Raw genomic sequence first — 23,753 nt, forward strand, 5'->3', positions numbered from 1 at the left:
AGGACCGAGATTAGGAAAAACTTCTTCACACAGAGAGTGGTGAATCTGTGGAATTCTCTGCCACAGGAAACAGTTGAGGCCAGTTCATTGGCTATACTTAAGAGGGAGTTAGATATAGCCCTTGTGGCTACGGGGGTCAGGGGGTATGGAGGGAAGGCTGGGGCGGAGTTCTGAGTTGGAGGATCAGCCATGATCATAATAAATGGCGGTGCAGGCTCGAAGGGCCGAATGGCCTACTCCTGCACCTATTTTCTATGTTTCTATCCCTCCCCACCGATCTCCCTCCTGGCACTTATCCTTGTAAGCGGAACAAGTGCTACATATGCCTTTACACTTCCTCCCTTACCACCACTCAAGGCCCCAGACAGTCCTTCCAGGTGAGGCGACACTTCACCTGAGAGTCGGCTGGGGTGATATACTGTGTCCGGTGTTCCCGATGTGGCCTTTTATATATTGGCGAGACCCGACGTGGACTGGGAGATCGTTTCGCTGAACACCTACGCTCTGTCCGCCAGAGAAAGCAGGATCTCCCAGTGGCCACACATTTTAATTCCACGTCCCACTCCCATTCTGATATGTCTATCCACGGCCTCCTCTACTGTCAAGATGAAGCCACACTCAGGTTGGAGGAACAACACTTTACATTCCGTCTGGGTAGCCTCCAACTTGATGGCATGAACATTGACTTCTCAAACCTGCTAATGCCTCACCTCCCCCTCGTACCCCATCCGTTATTTATTTTTATACACACATTCTTTCTCTCTCTCTCCTTTTTCTTCCTCTGTCTCTCTGACTATACCCCTTTCCCATCCTCTGGGCTTTTCCTCCCCTCCCCCTTTTCCTTCTCCCTGGGCCTCCTGTCCCATGATCCTCTTGTATCCCCTTTGCCAATCACCTGCTCCATCCCTCCCCCTCCTGTCTTCTCCTATCATTTCGGATCTCCCCCTCCTCCTCCCACTTTCAAATCTCTTACTAGCTCTTCCTTCAGTTAGTCCTGACGAAGGGTCTCAGCCCGAAACGTTGACTGTACCTCTTCCTAGAAATGCTGCCTGGCCTGCTGTGTTCACCAGCAACTTTGATGTGTGACACTCAAGGATGTTCCGGGGGCAGCCTGCAACTGTCACCACATGTTCCAATGCCAACATAAAATGCCCAGAATGCTTGGCAGAACAACACAGAATACAACGAAATAGAGCACAGCAAGCAACAAAACAACAGTAGAACAAGTCCCATTCTACACACACACAGATCTCCAGCCTTTGGTCAACATAAGCAACAGCCACACAAAAAGGCAACTTTGGGTGCCGTTGTAGCACAGCGGGTTAGTGCTACACTATTAAATTGTGGGGCAAAGTTTGAGGTTCAGTTCCGGTGTTATCTGTAAGGAGTCTGTATGTCCTCCCTATGAACTGCATGGGGTTGCCCTGGGCGCTCTGGGTTCCCACCACAATCCAAAGATGTACCGGTTAGTAGGTAGTTGGTCATTGTAAATTGTCCCGTGATTAGGTCAGGTCAGGGTTAAATCTGGATTGTTAGGGGTTGCTGGGGTGGCGCAGTCTGAATAGGCAGAAGAGACTATTCCTTACTGTATCGTAAAGTAAACGAGCCCCTTTCCACCCACCCCCTCACACACACAGATCTCCAACTCTAACACTCAACATACCACAATGAAGTGGAAACAGCCTTGTTAATGCAGCGTCATTTCAAGTCCCTAGTGGTTCTTACCTGTAGACTACCCCTTGGTACCAAACCACTTTCACTGGCTCTGAACACAGGCAGCTCTCGAGGTCCAGAGCTCTCAGACCTGGCACATTTCTGTATCGCCACCTGGGAGCAGAAACAGCAGTCACTATCGACCGGCCGGCATCGTAAATCACCAGCAGTCAATACCGGCCGGCATCGTAAATCACCAGCAGTCACTACCGGCCGGCATCGTAAATCACCAGCAGTCAATACCGGCCGGCATCGTAAATCACCAGCAGTCACTACCAGCTGGCATCATAAATCACCAGCAGTCAATACCGGCCGGCATCGTAAATCACCAGCAGTCACTACCGGCCGGCATCGTAAATCACCAGCAGTCAATACCGGCCGGCATCGTAAATCACCAGCAGTCACTACCGGCCGGCATCGTAAATCACCAGCAGTCAATACCGGCTGGCATCATAAATCACCAGCAGGCACTACCGACCGGCATCGTAAATCAACAGCAGTCACTACCGACCGGCATCGTAAATCACCAGCAGTCAATACCGGCCGGCATCGTAAATCACCAGCAGTCACTACCGGCCGGCATCGTAAATCACCAGCAGTCACTACCGGCCGGCATCGTAAATCACCAGCAGTCAATACCGGCCGGCATCCTAAATCACCAGCAGTCTCTACCGGCCGGCATCGTAAATCACCAGCAGTCAATACCGGCCGGCATCGTAAATCACCAGCAGTCACTACTGGCCGGCATCGTAAATCACCAGCAGTCACTACCGGCCGGCATCGTAAATCACCAGCAGTCAATACCGGCCGGCATCCTAAATCACCAGCAGTCAATACCGGCCGGCATCGTAAATCACCAGCAGTCAATACCGGCCGGCATCGTAAATCACCAGCAGTCTCTACCGGCCGGCATCGTAAATCACCAGCAGTCACTACCAGCCGGCATCATAAATCACCAGCAGTCACTACCAGCCGGCATCGTAAATCACCAGCAGTCACTACCGGCCGGCATCGTAAATCACCAGCAGGCACTACCGACCGGCATCGTAAATCACCAGCAGTCAATACCGGCCGGCATCGTAAATCACCAGCAGTCTCTACTGGCCGGCATCCTAAATCACCAGCAGTCAATACCGGCCGGCATCGTAAATCACCAGCAGTCACTACTGGCCGGCATCGTAAATCACCAGCAGTCACTACCGGCCGGCATCGTAAATCACCAGCAGTCAATACCGGCCGGCATCCTAAATCACCAGCAGTCAATACCGGCCGGCATCGTAAATCACCAGCAGTCACTACTGGCCGGCATCGTAAATCACCAGCAGTCACTACCGGCCGGCATCCTAAATCACCAGCAGTCAATACTGGCCGGCATCGTAAATCACCAGCAGTCAATACCGGCCGGCATCCTAAATCACCAGCAGTCACTACTGGCCGGCATCGTAAATCACCAGCAGTCACTACCGGCCGGCATCCTAAATCACCAGCAGTCAATACCGGCCGGCATCCTAAATCACCAGCAGTCAATACTGGCCGGCATCGTAAATCACCAGCAGTCACTACCGGCCGGCATCCTAAATCACCAGCAGTCACTACCGGCCGGCATCCTAAATCACCAGCAGTCAATACCGGCCGGCATCGTAAATCACCAGCAGTCACTACCGGCCGGCATCGTAAATCACCAGCAGTCTCTACCGGCCGGCATCCTAAATCACCAGCAGTCAATACCGGCCGGCATCGTAAATCACCAGCAGTCTCTACCGGCCGGCATCGTAAATCACCAGCAGTCACTACTGGCCGGCATCGTAAATCACCAGCAGTCACTACCGGCCGGCATCCTAAATCACCAGCAGTCAATACCGGCCGGCATCCTAAATCACCAGCAGTCAATACTGGCCGGCATCCTAAATCACCAGCAGTCACTACCGGCCGGCATCGTAAATCACCAGCAGTCAATACTGGCCGGCATCGTAAATCACCAGCAGTCACTACCGGCCGGCATCCTAAATCACCAGCAGTCTCTACCGGCCGGCATCCTAAATCACCAGCAGTCAATACCGGCCGGCATCCTAAATCACCAGCAGTCAATACTGGCCGGCATCGTAAATCACCAGCAGTCTCTACCGGCCGGCATCCTAAATCACCAGCAGTCAATACCGGCCGGCATCCTAAATCACCAGCAGTCTCTACCGGCCGGCATCCTAAATCACCAGCAGTCAATACTGGCCGGCATCGTAAATCACCAGCAGTCTCTACCGGCCGGCATCGTAAATCACCAGCAGTCTCTACCGGCCGGCATCCTAAATCACCAGCAGTCAATACTGGCCGGCATCGTAAATCACCAGCAGTCTCTACCGGCCGGCATCCTAAATCACCAGCAGTCTCTACCGGCCGGCATCGTAAATCACCAGCAGTCAATACCGGCCGGCATCGTAAATCACCAGCAGTCAATACCGGCCGGCATCGTAAATCACCAGCAGTCTCTACCGGCCGGCATCGTAAATCACCAGCAGTCACTACCAGCCGGCATCATAAATCACCAGCAGTCACTACCAGCCGGCATCGTAAATCACCAGCAGTCACTACCGGCCGGCATCGTAAATCACCAGCAGGCACTACCGACCGGCATCGTAAATCACCAGCAGTCAATACCGGCCGGCATCGTAAATCACCAGCAGTCTCTACTGGCCGGCATCCTAAATCACCAGCAGTCAATACCGGCCGGCATCGTAAATCACCAGCAGTCACTACTGGCCGGCATCGTAAATCACCAGCAGTCACTACCGGCCGGCATCGTAAATCACCAGCAGTCAATACCGGCCGGCATCCTAAATCACCAGCAGTCAATACCGGCCGGCATCGTAAATCACCAGCAGTCACTACTGGCCGGCATCGTAAATCACCAGCAGTCACTACCGGCCGGCATCCTAAATCACCAGCAGTCAATACTGGCCGGCATCGTAAATCACCAGCAGTCAATACCGGCCGGCATCCTAAATCACCAGCAGTCACTACTGGCCGGCATCGTAAATCACCAGCAGTCACTACCGGCCGGCATCCTAAATCACCAGCAGTCAATACCGGCCGGCATCCTAAATCACCAGCAGTCAATACTGGCCGGCATCGTAAATCACCAGCAGTCACTACCGGCCGGCATCCTAAATCACCAGCAGTCACTACCGGCCGGCATCCTAAATCACCAGCAGTCAATACCGGCCGGCATCGTAAATCACCAGCAGTCACTACCGGCCGGCATCGTAAATCACCAGCAGTCACTACCGGCCGGCATCCTAAATCACCAGCAGTCAATACCGGCCGGCATCGTAAATCACCAGCAGTCTCTACCGGCCGGCATCGTAAATCACCAGCAGTCACTACTGGCCGGCATCGTAAATCACCAGCAGTCACTACCGGCCGGCATCCTAAATCACCAGCAGTCACTACCGGCCGGCATCGTAAATCACCAGCAGTCAATACTGGCCGGCATCGTAAATCACCAGCAGTCACTACCGGCCGGCATCCTAAATCACCAGCAGTCAATACCGGCCGGCATCGTAAATCACCAGCAGTCACTACCGGCCGGCATCCTAAATCACCAGCAGTCACTACCGGCCGGCATCGTAAATCACCAGCAGTCAATACTGGCCGGCATCGTAAATCACCAGCAGTCACTACCGGCCGGCATCCTAAATCACCAGCAGTCAATACCGGCCGGCATCCTAAATCACCAGCAGTCAATACCGGCCGGCATCGTAAATCACCAGCAGTCACTACCGGCCGGCATCCTAAATCACCAGCAGTCAATACCGGCCGGCATCGTAAATCACCAGCAGTCACTACCGGCCGGCATCGTAAATCACCAGCAGTCACTACCGGCCGGCATCGTAAATCACCAGCAAGCAAAGGGAATTGCATCACGAACACTATAGTGATAGTCTAAATGTTGGTAACTACCAAAGAGCTTTCCAAGAAATGTTCTGCACAGTTAATGTTTTTCTTACCTCTTCATTAATTGTGGTTTGACAACTTAGAGACGGTGTCGTCACCAATAATAAAACAAAATAACTGGATGCAGAATGCACGCCTCAACTCAAACACACTTCACTTGTGCATAGAGATCAGCAGGGCCCCTGTCACCCACACTATTCTGAATTCAGAACAGAAAAATGCCACCTTTATGCACAATTAACTGGGAGTTACAGATACTGGCCATTTGGTAAACTCTATGTTTGAATTCTTTATTTGCAAGCTCAATCACCATTGACAATACAGGTGTTAAAATCAATAGAAACTACAAGCTGACAACTAACGATACTTCGAAGTTAGTAAAGGCTCTGTTTCTTGCCTGGGTTGTCTGTACTCTCTGTGCCTGGATATTATGGTAACCCTTGCCTTACCACAACTTCCACAATGGTAAGCTGCCATCCACATGATACTGAAGCTGGTAATAGTATCCAGACTGGTTTTAACATGGCTAAGTATGGGAATTAGACAATAACACACACCCTCTCCATTTCAAACTTCAGCCTGTACAGCAATTCCAACAACCCAAGAGGCACAGCCTGGTCCACCACGGGCACATGCCTCTCCACCTCTGACAGCATCTACATGAGACGTTGCCTCAACGAGATATGTGAACGATAACCACCAACTGGCCCGCGCCGACCTCTTGCCGTGCAGAAGGTACAGAAGCCTATATTCAGGAACAGCTTCATCATCTTCTGTGGAACTCTAACCCCACCATATCAATGGAACAGTTCCTGACTAGCAGAGACTTGTCTTTGATAGTCTTGCTTTTGCAGTCTTTCCCTCGCTCATCCCTCTATGTAATAATTTTATGTATATTTTATGTTCTGTATGTTATCTTTGCCTCCTCACTCCAACCTTGAACTGATTCCACAACCAAGGACTCTTCATCTCATGTCCTCGATATTTATTATTAGTAATTATTGTATTTGCGCAGTTTGTTGTCTTTTGCACTTGTTTGTCCGTCCTGTTGGGTGTGGTCTTTCATTGATTCCATTGTGTTTTTTGGACTTACTGTGTATGCCCGCAAGAAAACACATGTCACAGTTGTTTATAGTGACATACATGTATGAGCAGCTGGTGCACATCACAACTGGTTGTGTGACCACTGACACCAGGCAGACAGTCTCTGAAGAGTATTGATAATGGCTGGGGTCACCCGTCTTGTAAAGACATGGCCCAGAAGATGGCAATGCAAACAACTACATAAAAATTTGCCAAGAACAATCATGGTAATTGATAGACCATGATGCCCACATCATACAACACGGCACATGATAATGATGATATCTACTTTAATAATAAATTTACTTTGAACTTTGTACTTATCTATGATGCTGTTGCAAGTGAGTTTTTCATTGTACCTGTGGCACAATGTACCTATCCACGGGACAATAAACTCGACGAGAGAGAGCACACACCATCCTGGAGAAATAAAGGTATACTTTGCCTCTGCCCCCAAACGCCTACAGCCCCTTACAGACAGGGTGTGGTAAACAGCTATGAGAACCTACCTGTGAAGATGTGGAGCTAGGCAGTGAAGAGGCAATGAACTGCGAAGGACAGTTGCCACTTCTGGCACTGCAGCAGGCACCAGGGTGCCAGGACTGCCCGCGTGGTCACCCATCCCACTTGGGTCTGGTGATTTATCCTGCTGGCGATTATAGTGAAGTGCCAGATGCAGAGGGTGCCGCCATTCTGGTGGGCACCAGGACACCGTGTGGTGCTGAACCACCCAGGTGTACTGGTACACGTACTTGGAATGGATCCCTGATGGCCCACTGCCCTCGAGGCGTGAACCACGGGGACGAGTGGCTGCTGAGGCTTCACTCTGCAGACTCTGGGCTCTCGTCTTCGAAACTTTGTGCCCCGAGGTCAGTCCTGCAGGCTCCATGTTCTCCTGATTTTTGTAATGCTCATCACTCTGTGCTGAGTCCAGTTTAAGATGGGACTTGCTCGGGGCAGACTGGCTGACTCGTGCCAGGAAATCCACGGTGAACTCAAGCCGAGATGGAGATAAGTGGAGGAAGGCGTAACCTGCCAGGGAGCAGACTGTAACCCGACCATCGCCAGCAACTGTCACCGCACCTTCACTACTGGCACCAGGCCACCTCACTTTGGAAACGTCATAGAACACATTCTGCAAAGGCACAGGAAAAGAGCAAAAGTTTGAACAGATATTAATCAGAGGAGAAAAAAACTTGTATGTACACAGCAGTTTTTATGATAAAGTTGTCACAAGGAAAGATCATACACGCTGAGATCACTATTAATGTGATAGTGGACAGTTTAACACCGTAAGATCTAGGAGCAGAATAAGGCCATTTGGCCCATCACATCTGCTCCACCACTCCATCATGCCCAATTATCATCTCTCTCAATCCCACACAGGGAGCGTTTAATGTCTCTAGGTCAGTGCTCAGTGGGGTTCAGAAGGATGATGGGGATCTTTTCAAGGTTCAAGTTTATTTGTCACATGTACATCGAAATACAGTGAACAGCGCTGCTTGCGTTAACCACCAACACACACACGGATGTGCTGGGGCAGCTCACAAATGCTGCCACACACCCCAGTCCAACACAGCATGCCCATAATGCTTGGCAGAACGATGCAGAGCACAAGAAGCTACAAACAGCAGCAAAAACAAGCCCTGTTCCTCCCCACTACCCAGACATACACAGTCCCTTAGTCCCAGGACATGGACTGGGGCCTGCAGACTCGGTTCTGCCAACTTCCACACCTCTGCTTTCATTTAAAGCCACTGAAAGGCCTGGATAGAGTGGACGTGAACAGGACGTGTGCATCAATAGGATCTAAGGGTGCAGCCGCACAATAATGGGATGTCACTTCAGAAATGAGATGAGGAGCAATTTCTTCAGCCAGAGGGTGGTGAATTTGTTGCCACAGGGGGCTGTGGAGGCCAAGGTCAGGGGCGTCTTTAAAGCAAAGACTGGAAGGTTCTTAACTGGTAATGGAGTCAAGGGTTATGGGGAGGGGGAGGAGGAAGTATTGGGTTCAAAAATAAAATCAGCCACGATTGAATGGTGAGTAGGTCGATGAGTTGAATGATCTTATGGATTGCAAACACCACCCAGTTTGTACCATTGGGTGTCCTGACCAGCTGCATTACCGTTTGGTACAGGAACTATAAGGCATCTGATACCAAGCACCTACAAAGGATTGTGAAAATTGCTGAGAGGATCATTGGGGTCTCTCTTCCACCTATGATATTTATCAGGAGTGCAGCCTACACAGAGCCCTTAGCATTGTCAATGATCCCTTCCATCTGTCCAGCAATCTATTTAAAGCCCTACCATCAGGCAGGAGATACTGTAGAAATTAGGACCGGCTTCCTCCTCCAGAATGTGAGACTACTGAACCCCCTGCCACCACTCAGGTCTCATCACGTATGAAGTGGCAGTAGTGTTACACTGTTTACTTTTTAACTTGTCTCATAAATGCACCTTATTATTTGTTAATTTATTTGTGGTAACATCACTGTATGTGTTCTGTATGCAAGTTATATGTACTGTGTGGTGCACCTTGGTCCGGAGGAACATTGCTTCGTTTGACGGTATACATGTGTACAGTTGAATGACAATAAACTTGAACTTGAAATAAAGAACCTCTCATGAATGACACGGAGAAAATAAATTAATATTCTGTGTTCAGTCTTTATTTGTTAGATAAACTGACGAAGCCAAACGAGAAAGCCAACGTTTCTATGATTGATCTTATGAAAAAAATTACTGGTAACACACAAAATGCTGGAGGAACTTGGCAGGTCAGGCAGCTTGTTGAGTTCCTCCAACATTTTTTATGTTGGACTGAATTTCCAGCATCTAGAGAATCTCTTGCATTTACAACTGGCCTTTGGTGCAATGTACTATTCCGAGTCTAGTGCAGCAAGGTGCTGTGCGTGTTTACTGTGTGGATTATGGTTCAGGGAGATTGATCATCAAGGAAGTTGCAGAACTCACCAACAGCTTGTCTGCAGTGATCAGATCTGCGGGGAGGTAAGGCCGTGAGGCAAACCGGTTCCTGAATTCCAGTGCATGTAGCACTTGCTCCTAAAAGAAAAACAGTTAGCACAGAATACTCAGACAATGCTTGCACGTAAAACAAAAATGGTGGAAAGTCAGCACTTACTGTGAAAGACCTAGTACACAGAAGAGGAACAGGCCATTCAGCCCACATTGTCTATGCCAAGCATCATGGCAGGTTAAACTAATTCTATTCTGCCTGCAGATCATCCTTATCCCAGTATTCATAGTCAGAGAATAAAGGATAAAAGTTGGGTTGTCAGGGTGCGATTGTACAGGAAGCTGGTGAGGCTGCACCTTTGGAGTATTATGTTCAGTTTTGGTTGGCCTGCTGTTGGAAAGAGGTTATTAAACTGGCAAGAATGCAGAAAAGACTTACATGCATGCTACCAGGACTTGAGGGACTGAATCATAGGGACAGGTTAGAACTTTATTCCTTAGTACATAGCAGACAATGAGGTGATCTTATAGAAGTGTATAAAGTCACGAGGTGCATAGACAGGGTGAATGCGCTCAATCTTTCTCCCAGAGTTGGGGAGTAAAGAATGAGAGGATATAGGTTGAAGGTGAGAGAGGACATTTTGGGCTAAGAGTCTTCATCCAAATTCCTGTCCAAATTTACTTCAAATCTGTTTAAATGTAAAGTAGGTTATAGTCATGACAGTTGCTAACAGTTGCAAGGCTTTGAGAAAGCAGAAGTTAGCTGTCCCACCTTGTAAATGCTGATGACGAACGGCGTTCGCTGCCGGACGCGGCAGCTACTCTGCAAGGGGTGCAAGTTCTGTGTAGGAACCTTCTCAATCATAAACTCCGACCCGCAAGGAGAGAGCTGCAGGCTGGAGCCATCTGTATACTGAACTTCCACAGAGTCATCCTCGTAGGCGACCATCAGACTCACCAAGGCCATGGCAAACCAGACACAGCAACAGGGGCGTCCGCTGAAAAATTATTCCCAACACACATTGTTACACAGTTAATCCTGCAGTTAAAAGTATACAGTGCTTATAATAACATCTGCAGAGACATAGAGCACTAAAGCACAGAAAAAGGCCCTTTGGTTTACCTTGTAAAAGCTGAAATGTGATCCTGCCTAGTTCCATAGACTCACACCCTGACCATAGCCCTCCATACCTCCTGTATCCAGACTTCTCTTTAATGTTCCAAAGGAACCCACATCCACCACGTCTGCTGGCAGCTCGCGCCACACTCTCACCACCTTCTGAGTGATTAAGTTCCCACTCATGTTCCTCTTAAATATTTTGCCTTTCACTCTTAACCTCTAGTTCCCCACTAGTCACTGCCTGCCATTCTGAAAAGGTCCCGTTTATTCCCACTCTTTGCTTCCCGTCTGCCAACCAATTCTCTATCCACATCAATACCTTACCCCCAATACCGTGTGCTTTAAGTTTGCACACTAATCTCCTGTGTGGGACCTTGTCAAAAGCCTTTTGAAAATCCAAATATACCACATCCACTGGTTCTCCCCTATCCACTCTACTAGTTACATCCTCAAAAAATTCTATGAGGTTCGTCAGACATGATTTTCCTTTCACAAATCCATGCTGACTTTGTCCGATGATTTCACTGCTTTTCATCACATCTTTGACAACTGACTCTAGCATTTTCCCCACCACCGATGTTAGGCTAACCGGTCTATAGTTCCCTGGGTTCTCTCTCCTTCCTTTTTTAAAAAGCGGGGTTACATTAGCCACCCTCCAATCCTCAGGAACTAGTCCAGAATCTAAAGAGTTTTGAAAAATTATCACTAATGCATCCATTATTGTACAAAGAACTGAGGCATTTTGAAAACAATTTTATAGACATTGAACTAATTTCTATTTTTATGAGGGGGGCACTGTAATAGTGTAGAATCCACAGAACGGTGCAGGATAGCAGATCACCAAATGAACTACTACTTAAGAGAATATTTTTCCAAGTTCAAAGTATGTTTATTATCAAAGTATGTATAAATCATACAACCTTGAGATTTGTCTGTTTACAGGCAACCACAAAGCAAGAAACCCAAAAGAACCCAATAAAAACACCAACACCCAATGTGCAGAGAAGAGACACAAATCACGCAAACAATAAAAGCAACCAAGAGTATTCTGAACCAAACTGGGTCCATAGACCCGGAACCCAGAGCAGTCCCACAGCTTCAGTCTCAGTTCATTACACAGCAGGACGTTGCCGTAAAGCTTGTAAACACAAAGCCTCACCACCGCAGAGACAGGAGTAAATGTTGCAGCAGAGTGAGCAGAATCAGTCTGACCCTCACCTCCGGAACCGACGCCCTGCCATTTCAGTCTCTCTGGGCCAGCATTTAAACCGCCCAAACACCGGATCGCAGCCCCCAGCCCGCACAAAAACCCCGGCCCTGCCGCAGCGATAGGCTCTGGACCTCTACCCCATTGTCCAGCCCGAGGCCATTCTCAATCTTTCCAAATTGACTCTCTATCCCCCTGGACCCCACTCACCCCTTCATGCCCCCACCCGCATCTCCCTCCTCCCGCTCTCTCTACTCCGGGACCCACGCACCCATCCCTCACCAAGGACCCCACACACACCTCCCTCCCCCCCTGGTCTCTATCCCCACCCCCAGGCTTCACTCACCATTGTCCCCCCACTTTCTCTTCCCCCCCAAGACCCCACTCACCCGTCCCTCCCCCTGCATCCCACTTACCCTTCCCACTCCCGTACTCTATCCCTCCCCCTGACCCCACTCACCCGCCCGTCCCTCTCACTCTCTTTCCACCCGGACCCCACTCACCCCTCCCTCTCCCTTGCTCTGGATTCCTTCCCCCCTAAACACACCCTCATCCTCTATCCCCTAGATCCCTCTCATCCCTGCACCCCAAATCCCACTGACCCCTCCCTCCCTCCAGACCCCACTCACCCCTCCTTCTGAAACGTTAAGAAGTTAGCATCTCGTAGGCCTCTTGTGACCCTGGCTATTTTGTAAGAGTCATAGCAGCTAAGACGTTAAAAAAAAGAGAAGCACAAATGTTTTTTCATAAGATAAGCTAAGCGCTTGACATCATCCTTTATGTGACCTGTACTTAATTTCAGTTCTTGCTTAGAGTAACTTGTATCGTTGCTTAATTAATTGCTGTAAGAGACATACTCTGCTTTGTACTCACTATAGCACCTGCAAGATAAGCATTAAAAGGAATGGCTGTTTCAAGGACAGGAGGCTTTGAATAAGCCAGTGCCAGTCTGTATCCAGGCATAGTGGCAATTAAAACTGTTATACGAACAATTTATGGCTGATAAAGTTAACAATACTCATCTGTACAGAAACTAAGGGGGTGAACCCACATGTATTTCTGTCTGTGACTGCATATGTATAAAAAGAGCTGTATTTGCTTTAGAACCGGGAGACCCCCGGAGCAGTCTAAGAGATTGCTTAAGGAGGATTCTCTCTAGTAATTTGATAATAAAGAGTTAAAGTTACATTCACTGTAGTACATGGTGTCTTTGCATCGGAGAGATCAAAAGAAGTTTACACTTCCCCCGGACCCCACTGACAACTCCCTCCCCTCCCTGGACCCCACTGACCTCTCCCTCCCCTCCGCACCCCGGACCCCACTGACCTCTCTCTCCCCTCCGCACCCCGGACCCCACTGACCTCTCCCTCCCCTCCACACCCCGGACCCCACTGACTTCACCCTCCCTCCACACCCTGGACCCCACTGACCTCTCCCTCCCCTCCCCGGACCCCACTGACCTCACCCTCCCACCCAGGACCCAACTGACCTCTCCCTCCCCTCCCCGGACCCCACTGACCTCTCCCTCCCCTCCCCGGACCCCACTGACCTCACCCTCCCACCCAGGACCCAACTGACCTCTCCCTCCCCTCCCCGGACCCCACTGACCTCACCCTCCCACCCAGGACCCAACTGACCTCTCCCACCCCTCCGCGCCCTGGACCCCACTGACCTCTCCCTCCCCTTCGCGCCCCGGACCCCACTGACCTCTCCCTCCCCTCTGCACAACAGACCCCACTGACCTCTCCCTCCCCACCCCGGACCCCACTGACCTCCCACTCCCCTCCCCACCCCGTACCCCACTGACCTCACCCTCCCTCCCCGCCCTGGACCCAACTGACTTCTCCCTCCCCTCGGCACCCCGGACCCCACTGACCTTTCCCTCCCTCCCCTCCCTGGACCCCATTGACCTCTCCCTGCCCTCCACACCCTGGACCCCACTGACCTCACCCTCCCACCCAGGACCCCACTGACCTCTCCCTCCCACCCAGGACCCCACTGACCTCTCCCTCCCTCCACACCCTGGACCCCACTGACCTCTCCCTCCCCTCTCCGGACCCCACTGACCTCACACTCCCACCCAGGACCCAAATGACCTCTCCCTCCCCTCCGCGCCCTGGACCCCACTGACCTCTCCCTCCCCTCCCCGGACCCCACTGACCTCACCCTCCCATCCAGGACCCAACTGACCTCTCCCTCCCCTCCGCGCCCTGGACCCCACTGACCTCTCCCTCCCCTCCGCCCCCCTCCGCGCCCCGGACCCCACTGACCTCTTCCTCCCCTCCACACCCCACACCCCACTGACCTCACCCTCCCTCCACACCCTGGACCCCACTGACCTCGCCCTCCCCTCCCCGGACTCCACTGACCTCTCCCTCCCCTCCCCGGACTCCACTGACCTCTCCCTCCCCTCCGTGCCCCGGACCCCACTGACCTCACCCTCCCACCCAGGACCCCACTGACCTCTCCCTCCCCTCCGCGCCCCGGACCCCACTGACCTCTCCCTCCCCTCCGCGCCCCGGACCCCACTGACCTCTCCCTCCCCTCCGCCCAACCCCGGACCCCACTGACCTCTCCCTCCCCTCCCCACCCCGGACCCCACTGACCTCTCCCTCCCCTCCCCTCCGCACCCCGGACCCCACTGACCTCTCCCCCCCCACTGACCCCCCTCCCCTCCGTGCCCCAGACCCCACTGACCTTTCCCTCCCTCCCCTCCATGGACCCCACTGACCTCTCCCTCCCCTCCCCTCCGCACCCCGGACCCCACTGACCTCTCTCTCCCCTCCCCCCAACCCCGGACCCCACTGACCTCTCCCTCCCCTCCGTGCCCCAGACCCCACTGACCTTTCCCTCCCTCCCCTCCATGGACCCCATTGACCTCTCCCTCCCCTCCACACCCTGGACCCCACTGACCTCACCCTCCCACCCAGGACCCCACTGACCTCTCCCTCCCTCCGCGCCCCGGACCCCACTGACCTCTCCCTCCCCTCCGCGCCCCGGACCCCACTGACCTCTCCCTCCCCTTCCCCAACCCCGGACCCCACTGACCTCTCCCTCCCTCCACACCCTGGACCCCACTGACCTCTCCCTCCCCTCTCCGGACCCCACTGACCTCACCCTCCCACCCAGGACCCAAATGACCTCTCCCTCCCCTCCGCGCCCTGGACCCCACTGACCTCTCCCTCCCCTCCCCGGAACCCACTGACCTCACCCTCCCACCCAGGACCCAACTGACCTCTCCCTCCCCTCCGCGCCCTGGGCCCCACTGACCTCTCCCTCCCCTCCGCACCCCGGACCCCACTGACCTCTCCCTCCCCTCCACACCCCAGACCCCACTGACCTCACCCTCCCTCCACACCCTGGACCCCACTGACCTCGCCCTCCCCTCCCCTCCCCGGACCCCACTGACCTCACCCTCCCACCCAGGACCCCACTGACCTCTCCCTCCCCTCCCCGGACCCCACTGACCTCTCCCTCCCCTCCCCCCCGCACCCCAGACCCCACTGACCTCTCTCTCCCCTCTCCCCAACCCCGGACCCCACTGACCTCTCCCTCCCCACCCCGGACCCCACTGACCTCCCACTCCCCTCCCCACCCCGTACCCCACTGACCTCACCCTCCCTCCCCGCCCTGGACCCAACTGACTTCTCCCTCCCCTCGGCACCCCGGACCCCACTGACCTTTCCCTCCCTCCCCTCCCTGGACCCCATTGACCTCTCCCTGCCCTCCACACCCTGGACCCCACTGACCTCACCCTCCCACCCAGGACCCCACTGACCTCTCCCTCCCCTCCCCCCAACCCCGGACCCCACTGACCTCTCCCTCCCTCCACACCCTGGACCCCACTGACCTCTCCCTCCCCTCTCCGGACCCCACTGACCTCACACTCCCACCCAGGACCCAAATGACCTCTCCCTCCCCTCCGCGCCCTGGACCCCACTGACCTCTCCCTCCCCTCCCCGGACCCCACTGACCTCACCCTCCCATCCAGGACCCAACTGACCTCTCCCTCCCCTCCGCGCCCTGGACCCCACTGACCTCTCCCTCCCCTCCGCGCCCCGGACCCCACTGACCTCTTCCTCCCCTCCACACCCCACACCCCACTGACCTCACCCTCCCTCCACACCCTGGACCCCACTGACCTCGCCCTCCCCTCCCCGGACCCCACTGACCTCTCCCTCCCCTCCGTGCCCCGGACCCCACTGACCTCACCCTCCCACCCAGGACCCCACTGACCTCTCCCTCCCCTCCGCGCCCCGGACCCCACTGACCTCTCCCTCCCCTCCGCGCCCCGGACCCCACTGACCTCTCCCTCCCCTCCGCCCAACCCCGGACCCCACTGACCTCTCCCTCCCCTCCCCACCCCGGACCCCACTGACCTCTCCCTCCCCTCCCCTCCGCACCCCGGACCCCACTGACCTCTCCCTCCCCTCCGTGCCCCAGACCCCACTGACCTTTCCCTCCCTCCCCTCCATGGACCCCACTGACCTCTCCCTCCCCTCCCCTCCGCACCCCGGACCCCACTGACCTCTCTCTCCCCTCCCCCCAACCCCGGACCCCACTGACCTCTCCCTCCCCTCCGTGCCCCAGACCCCACTGACCTTTCCCTCCCTCCCCTCCATGGACCCCATTGACCTCTCCCTCCCCTCCACACCCTGGACCCCACTGACCTCACCCTCCCACCCAGGACCCCACTGACCTCTCCCTCCCTCCGCGCCCCGGACCCCACTGACCTCTCCCTCCCCTCCGCGCCCCGGACCCCACTGACCTCTCCCTCCCCTTCCCCAACCCCGGACCCCACTGACCTCTCCCTCCCTCCACACCCTGGACCCCACTGACCTCTCCCTCCCCTCTCCGGACCCCACTGACCTCACCCTCCCACCCAGGACCCAAATGACCTCTCCCTCCCCTCCGCGCCCTGGACCCCACTGACCTCTCCCTCCCCTCCCCGGAACCCACTGACCTCACCCTCCCACCCAGGACCCAACTGACCTCTCCCTCCCCTCCGCGCCCTGGGCCCCACTGACCTCTCCCTCCCCTCCGCACCCCGGACCCCACTGACCTCTCCCTCCCCTCCACACCCCAGACCCCACTGACCTCACCCTCCCTCCACACCCTGGACCCCACTGACCTCGCCCTCCCCTCCCCTCCCCGGACCCCACTGACCTCACCCTCCCACCCAGGACCCCACTGACCTCTCCCTCCCCTCCCCGGACCCCACTGACCTCTCCCTCCCCTCCCCCCCGCACCCCAGACCCCACTGACCTCTCTCTCCCCTCTCCCCAACCCCGGACCCCACTGACCTCTCCCTCCCCTCCCCACCCCGGACCCCACTGACCTCTCCCTCCCCTCCCCTCCGCACCCCGGACCCCACTGACCTCTCTCTCCCCTCCCCAACCCGGACCCCACTGACCTCTCCCTCCCCTCCCCACCCCGGAACCCACTGACCTCTCCCTCCCCTCCCCAGACCCCCATTGACCTCTCCCTCCCCTCCGCACCACGGACCCCACTGACCTCTCCCTCCCCTCCGCACCCGGACCGCACTGACCTCTCCCTCCCCTCCCCCGCACCCCAGACCCCACGGACCTCTCCCTCCCCGCCCCGGACCCCACTGACCTCTCCCTCCCCTCCGCGCCCCGGACCCCACTGACCTCTCCCTCCCCTCCCCCCCGCACCCCGGACCCCACTGACCTCTCTCTCCCCTCTCCCCAACCCCGGACCCCACTGACCTCTCCCTCCCCTCCGCATCCCGGACCCCGCTGACCTCTCCCTCCCCTCCACAGACCCCACTGACCTCTCCCTCCCCTCCGCACCATGGACCCTGCTGACCTCACCCTCCCCTCCACACCCCGGACCCCACTGACCACTCCCTCCCCTCCGCACCCCGGAGCCCACTGACCTCTCCCTCCCCTCCGCACCCCAGACCCCACTGACCTCTCCCTCCCCTCCCCACCCCGGACCCCACTGACCTCTCTCTCCCTGCCCCACCCCGGACCCCACTGACCTCTCCCTCCCCTCCCCACCCCAGACCGCGCTGATCTCTCCCTCCCCTCCCCTCCCCCGCACCCCAGACCCCACTGACCTCTCCCTCCCCGCCCCGGACCCCACTGACCTCTCCCTCCCCACCCCACCCCGGACCGCACTGACCTTTCCCTCCCCTCCACCCCACCCCGGACCCCACTGACCGCTCCCTCCTCTCCACACCCCGGACCCCACTGACCTCTCCCTCCCCTCCTCACCCCGGACCCCACTGACCTCTCCCTCCCCTCCCCCCCACCCCGGACCCCACTGACCTCTCCCTCCCCTCCGCAACCTGGACCCCACTGACTTCTCCCTCCCCTCGGCACCCCGGACACCACTGACCTCTCCCTCCCCTCCGTGCCCCAGACCCCACTGACCTTTCCCTCCCTCCCCTCCCTGGACCCCACTGACCTCTCCCTCCCCTCCACACCCCGGACCCCAGTGACCTCTCCCTCCCCTTCGCACTCCGGACCGCACTGACCTCTCCCTCCCCTCCGCACCTCGGACCCCACTGACCTCTCCCTCCCCTCCCCCCCACCCCGGACCCCACTGACCACTTCCTGCCCTCCACACCCCGGCCCCACCCTCCCTCCCCTACGCACCCCGGACCCCACTGACCTCTCCCCCCCCTCCACGCCCCGGAACCCACCGACCTCTCCCTCCCCTCCCCAGACCCCATTTACCTCTCCCTTCGCTCCGCACAACGGACCCCACTGACCTCCTCCTCCACTCCCCGGACCCCACTGACCTCTCCCTCCCCTCGGCACCCTGGACCCCGCTGACCTCTCCCTCCCCTCCCCAGAGCCCACTGACCTCTCCCTCCCCTCCCCTCCGCACCGCGGACCCCACTGACCTCTCTCTCCCCTCTCCCCAACCCCGGACCCCACTGACCTCTCCTTCCCCTCCCCACCCCGGACCCCACTGACCTCTCCCTCCCCTCCCCTCCCCTCCGCACCCCGGACCCCACTGACCTCTCTCTCCCCTTCCCACCCCGGACCCCACTGACCTCTCCCTCCCATCCGCACCACGGATCCCACTGATCTCTCCCTCCCAGACCCCAATGACCTCTCCATCCCCTCCGCACCCCAGAACTCACTGACCTCTCCCTCCCCTCCGCACCCCAGACCCCACTGACCTCTCCCTCCCCTCCATACCCTGGACCCCACTGACTTCTCCCTCCCCTCCACACCCCAGACCCCATTGACCTCTCCCTCCCCTCCGCACCCCGGATCCCACTGACCTCACCCTCCCTCCCCGCCCTGGACCCCACTGACCTCTCCTTCCCCTCCCCGCCACCTCGGACCCCATTGACCTCTCCCTCCCCTCCATAGTCATAATCATAGTCATACTTTATTGATCCTGGGGGAAACTGGTTTCCGTTACAGTAGCACCATAAATAATAAATAGTAATAGAACCATAAATAGTTAAATAGTAATATGTAAATTATGCCAGTAAATTATGAAATAAGTCCAGGACCAGCCTATCGGCTCAGGGTGTCTGACCCTCCAAGCGAGGAGTTGTAAAGTTTGATGGCCACAGGCAGGAATGACTTCCTATGACGCTCTGTGCTGCATCTCGGTGGAATGAGTCTCTGGCTGAATGTACTCCTGTGCCCACCCAGTACATTATGTAGTGGATGGGAGACATTGTCCAAGATGGCATGCAACTTGGACAGCATCCTCTTTTCAGACACCACCGTCAGAGAGTCCAGTTCCATCCCCACAACATCACTGGCCTTACGAATGAGTTTGTTGATTCTGTTGGTGTCTGCTACCCTCAGCCTGCTGCCCCAGCACACAACAGCAAACATGATAGCACTGGCTACCACAGACTCGTAGAACATCCTCAGCATCGTCCGGCAGATGTTAAAGGACCTCAGTCTCCTCAGGAAATAGAGACGGCTCTGACCCTTCTTGTAGACAGCCTCAGTGTTCTTTGACCAGTCCAGTTTATTGTCAATTCGTATCCCCAGGTATATGTAATCCTCCACCATGTCCACACTGACCCCCTGGATGGAAACAGGGGTCACCGGTACCTTAGCACTCCTCAGGTAAACCACCAGCTCCTTAGTCTTTTTCACATTAAGCTGCAGATAATTCTGCTCACACCGTGTAACAAAGTTTCCTACCGTAGCCCTGTACTCAGCCTCATCTCCCTTGCTGATGCATCCAACTATGGCAGAGTCATCCAAAAATTTCTGAAGATGACAAGTCTCTGTGAAGTCCAAGGTGTAAATGGTGAAGAGAAAGGGAGACAAGACAGTCCTCTGTGGAGCCCCAGTGCTGCTGATCACTCTGTCGGACACACAGTGTTGCAAGCACACGTACTGTGGTCTGCCAGTCAGGTAATCAAGAATCCATGATATCAGGGAAGCATCCACCTGCATCGCTGTCAGCTTCTCCCCCAACAGAGCAGAGCGGATGGTGTTGAACGCACTGGAGAAGTCAAAAAACATGACCTTCACAGTGCTCGCTGGCTTGTCCAGGTGAGCCTAGACACAGTTCAGCAGGTAGATGATGGCATCCTCAACTCCTAGTTGGGGCTGGTAGACGAACTGGAGGGGATCTAAGTGTGGCCTGACCATAGGCCGGAGCAGCTCCAGAACAAGTCTCTCCAGGGTCTTCATGATGTGGGAGGTCAATGCCACCGGTCTGTAGTCATTGAGGCCGCTGGGGCGCGGCGTCTTCGGCACAGGGACGAGGCAGGACATCTTCCCCAGGACAGGAACCCTCTGGAGCCTCAGGCTCAGGTTGAATACATGGCGAAGTACTCCACATATCTGAGGGGCACAGGCTTTGAGCACCCTGGTACTGACACCATCCGGTCCTGCAGCCTCGCTTGGGTTGAGACGTTTCAGCTGTCTTCTCACCTGTTCAGCTGTGAAGCCCACCGTGGTGGTTTCGTGTGGGGAAGGGGTATAGTCATGAGAGCAGGGTGGGGGACTGTGAGGGGTAGGAGGGGAGAGTAGAATATGTGTTGGTTGGGGGCCGACAACAGATGGCTCATGTGGGGAATGGGCAGGGGCCACAATGTCAAATCTGTTAAAGAACAGGTTAAGTTCGTTGGCCCTGTCCATCCACACTGCCTTCAGCTCCTCTGTTGCTAGTTTGCTGAAACCCAGTGATGGTCCTCATCCCCTTCCAGACCTCTCTCATGTTGTTCTGCTGGAGTTTCCACTCAAGCTTCCTCCTGTACCTGTCTTTAGCCTCCCTGATCCTGGCTTTCAGATCCCTCCGTATTGCCCTCAGCTCCTCCCTATTTCCATCTCTAAACGCCCTCTTTTTAGCATTCAGGATGTCCTTAATGTCCTTTGCTTGTCCCATGACTTGTTATTTGAATAACAAAGGACAGTTCTTGTCGGAACATTGCTGTCCACACAGAAGCTGATGTAATCAGTGATGCACTCTGTGAGCCCATCAATATCCTCTCCATGTGGCTCACAGAGTGCCTGCCAGTCTGTCACCTCAAAACAACCCTGGAGCACCTCATAAGCCTCCTCCAACCATTTCCTCACTGTCCTCGAGGTTGCAGGTTTACTCTTCACCAGAGACACATAGCAGGGTTTTAGATGCACCAGGTTGTGATCTGACCTTCCCAGTGGGGGGAGGGGAGATCACCCAGGACCCCACTGACCTTTCCCTCCCCTCCGCACCCACAGCCTACAATGACCTCCCACCCCACCCCCGAACTCCACTTACCACTCCCCCACAGACTCCTACCCCTTCCCCCTAGCCGGACCCCGACCCCGCACCTCTCTCTCCCTCCTCCACTTTCCCTCTCCCTCTCCCTCCCTATCCCCCCAGCCTCCGGACCCCACCCACCCCTCCCTCCCTATCCCCCCGGCCTCCGGACCCCACCCACCTCTCCCTCCCTATCCCCCCCGCCTCCGGACCCCACCCACCCCTCCCTCCCTATCCCCCGGGCCTCCGGACCCCACCCACCCACCCACCCTTCCACCCCTCCCTCCCTCCCTATTCCCCCCGCCTCCGGACCCCACCCACCCACCCCTCCCTATCCCCCCCCCGCCTCCGGACCCCATCCACCCACCCCTCCCTCCCTCCCTCCCTCCCTATCCCCCCCCCCGCCTCCGGACCCCACCCACCCACCCCTCCCTCCCTCCCTCCCTCCCTATCCCCCCCCGCCTCCGGACCCCACCCACCCACCCACCCCTCCCTCCCTATCCCCCCCCGCCTCCGGACCCCACCCACCCACCCCTCCCTCCCTATCCCCCCCCCCCGCCTCCGGACCCCACCCACCCCTCCCTCCCTCCCTATCCCCCCGGCCTCCGGACCCCACCCTCCCTCCCTATCCCTCCGGACCCCACCCCTCCCTCCCTCCCTATCCCCCGGCCTCCGGACCCCACTCACCGCCGCTGCGGCCGCCCGCCCTCTTTCTCCCGCCCGCGCTCGACGCCAGCCTGCCATTGGCTGCACGCCGAGTTTGCGTCACGCCGCGACTGGTTACCCGGACAACGCGAGTGAGGCCCGCTCCCAGGCGCCGGGCCGGAGGTATAGTTCAGCCCGGTCCTGGGAGAGCGGGGATTTTCGGGTAGCCGGCATGCGAGTGGGGTCAAACTGAGACGGTAACTCGGTCTCTCTCCACAGACTTGCTGGGTATGGGAGGTTTGAGAGCAGAGTTTCCTTCTCCTGCCAGCCACGGCTGTTAATCCCCATCTGGCTGAAGCGAGTGATTTCAAGGCGCCACTAACCCACCTTTGCCCCTCAGATGGTTCTGCCGGGCTGAGTAGACTCTCCCTGGTGCATGGACGCGGGTGTTGAACTTGCCATCTTCTGACTCAGAGACTGGAATTTGCAAGAATGTTCAGAGCCCCAGAAGTAACTCCCCCCCCCCAACATAACATTTCATATGTGAACACAAATGTTTTAACCATATTTAATTACACAGATGTGCTTCAGAGATGGGTCAATAGATATGGAGCACAGAATCCCTCTGTTCCTCTACACCGGCCCTGCGTCTGAGAGCGAGTAACAAGGGCCGGATTGCAAAGGTTGGGCTTTCGGGGCCAGTGTTCAGCAGCTGCTTGGCGAGGTTTACTCATCTCTGCGCTGAGCCGAGGCGGTGGCGTGCAACTGACGGATTTGCTGTGACTGGCTTTGATGAACTTGGGTTGTGAATGTTATTTGCTTACTTTTCTTGTTTGCATGATTTGTTCTCTGTTTTTGCACATTGAGTGTTTGATGCTCTTCATTTGTAATGGAATCAATTGTGTTTCATTGTCTTGTGGCTGCCACTAAGAAGATGAATCTCAAGAATGTATATTGTATACTTCGAAAGAAGCATCATCCTGCCATTAAACCTGTATTCTGTCATCAAATTTGACCTTTTTCAATTGGACTTCATCTGCCACTTTCCATTCCAGCAATGTCCCGCTGTAACCTGCAACAACCTTCTACAGTATCCACACCACCACCAAGATGGGTGTCATCTGCAAACTTACTAACTCGCCCTTCCACTTTTTCATTCAAATCATTTATAAAAATCACAAAGAGTAGGGATCACAGGCGCCTCAGGTGGATAGGGTAGTTAAGAAAGCTTATGGGGTGTTAGCTTTCATAAGTCGAGGCATAGAATTTAGGAGTTGCAGGGTAATGATGCAGCTCTATAAAACTCTGGTTAGGCCACACTTGGAGTACTGTGTCCAGTTCTGGTCACCTCACTAT

The 23,753-nt window shown here is 55.7% G+C and overlaps 1 protein-coding gene across 1 annotated transcript in view; it reads right to left on the reverse strand.

The window, feature by feature from the left end:
• c5h5orf34 (chromosome 5 C5orf34 homolog) overlaps window positions 1-22,700 on the reverse strand; it is a 62,298-nt gene extending 39,598 nt beyond the window's left edge. The window contains 5 exon segments of the mRNA XM_063049600.1: window positions 1,726-1,827; window positions 7,254-7,879; window positions 9,721-9,810; window positions 10,496-10,721; window positions 22,440-22,700. Of these exon segments, the coding sequence (XP_062905670.1) occupies window positions 1,726-1,827; window positions 7,254-7,879; window positions 9,721-9,810; window positions 10,496-10,690 (1,013 nt within the window). The 5' untranslated portion in view covers window positions 10,691-10,721; window positions 22,440-22,700.
• Between the last annotated feature and the right edge of the window lie 1,053 nt (window positions 22,701-23,753).

The sequence above is a fragment of the Mobula hypostoma genome, chromosome 5 (assembly GCF_963921235.1).
Source record: "Mobula hypostoma chromosome 5, sMobHyp1.1, whole genome shotgun sequence".
NCBI lineage: Eukaryota > Metazoa > Chordata > Chondrichthyes > Myliobatiformes > Myliobatidae > Mobula > Mobula hypostoma.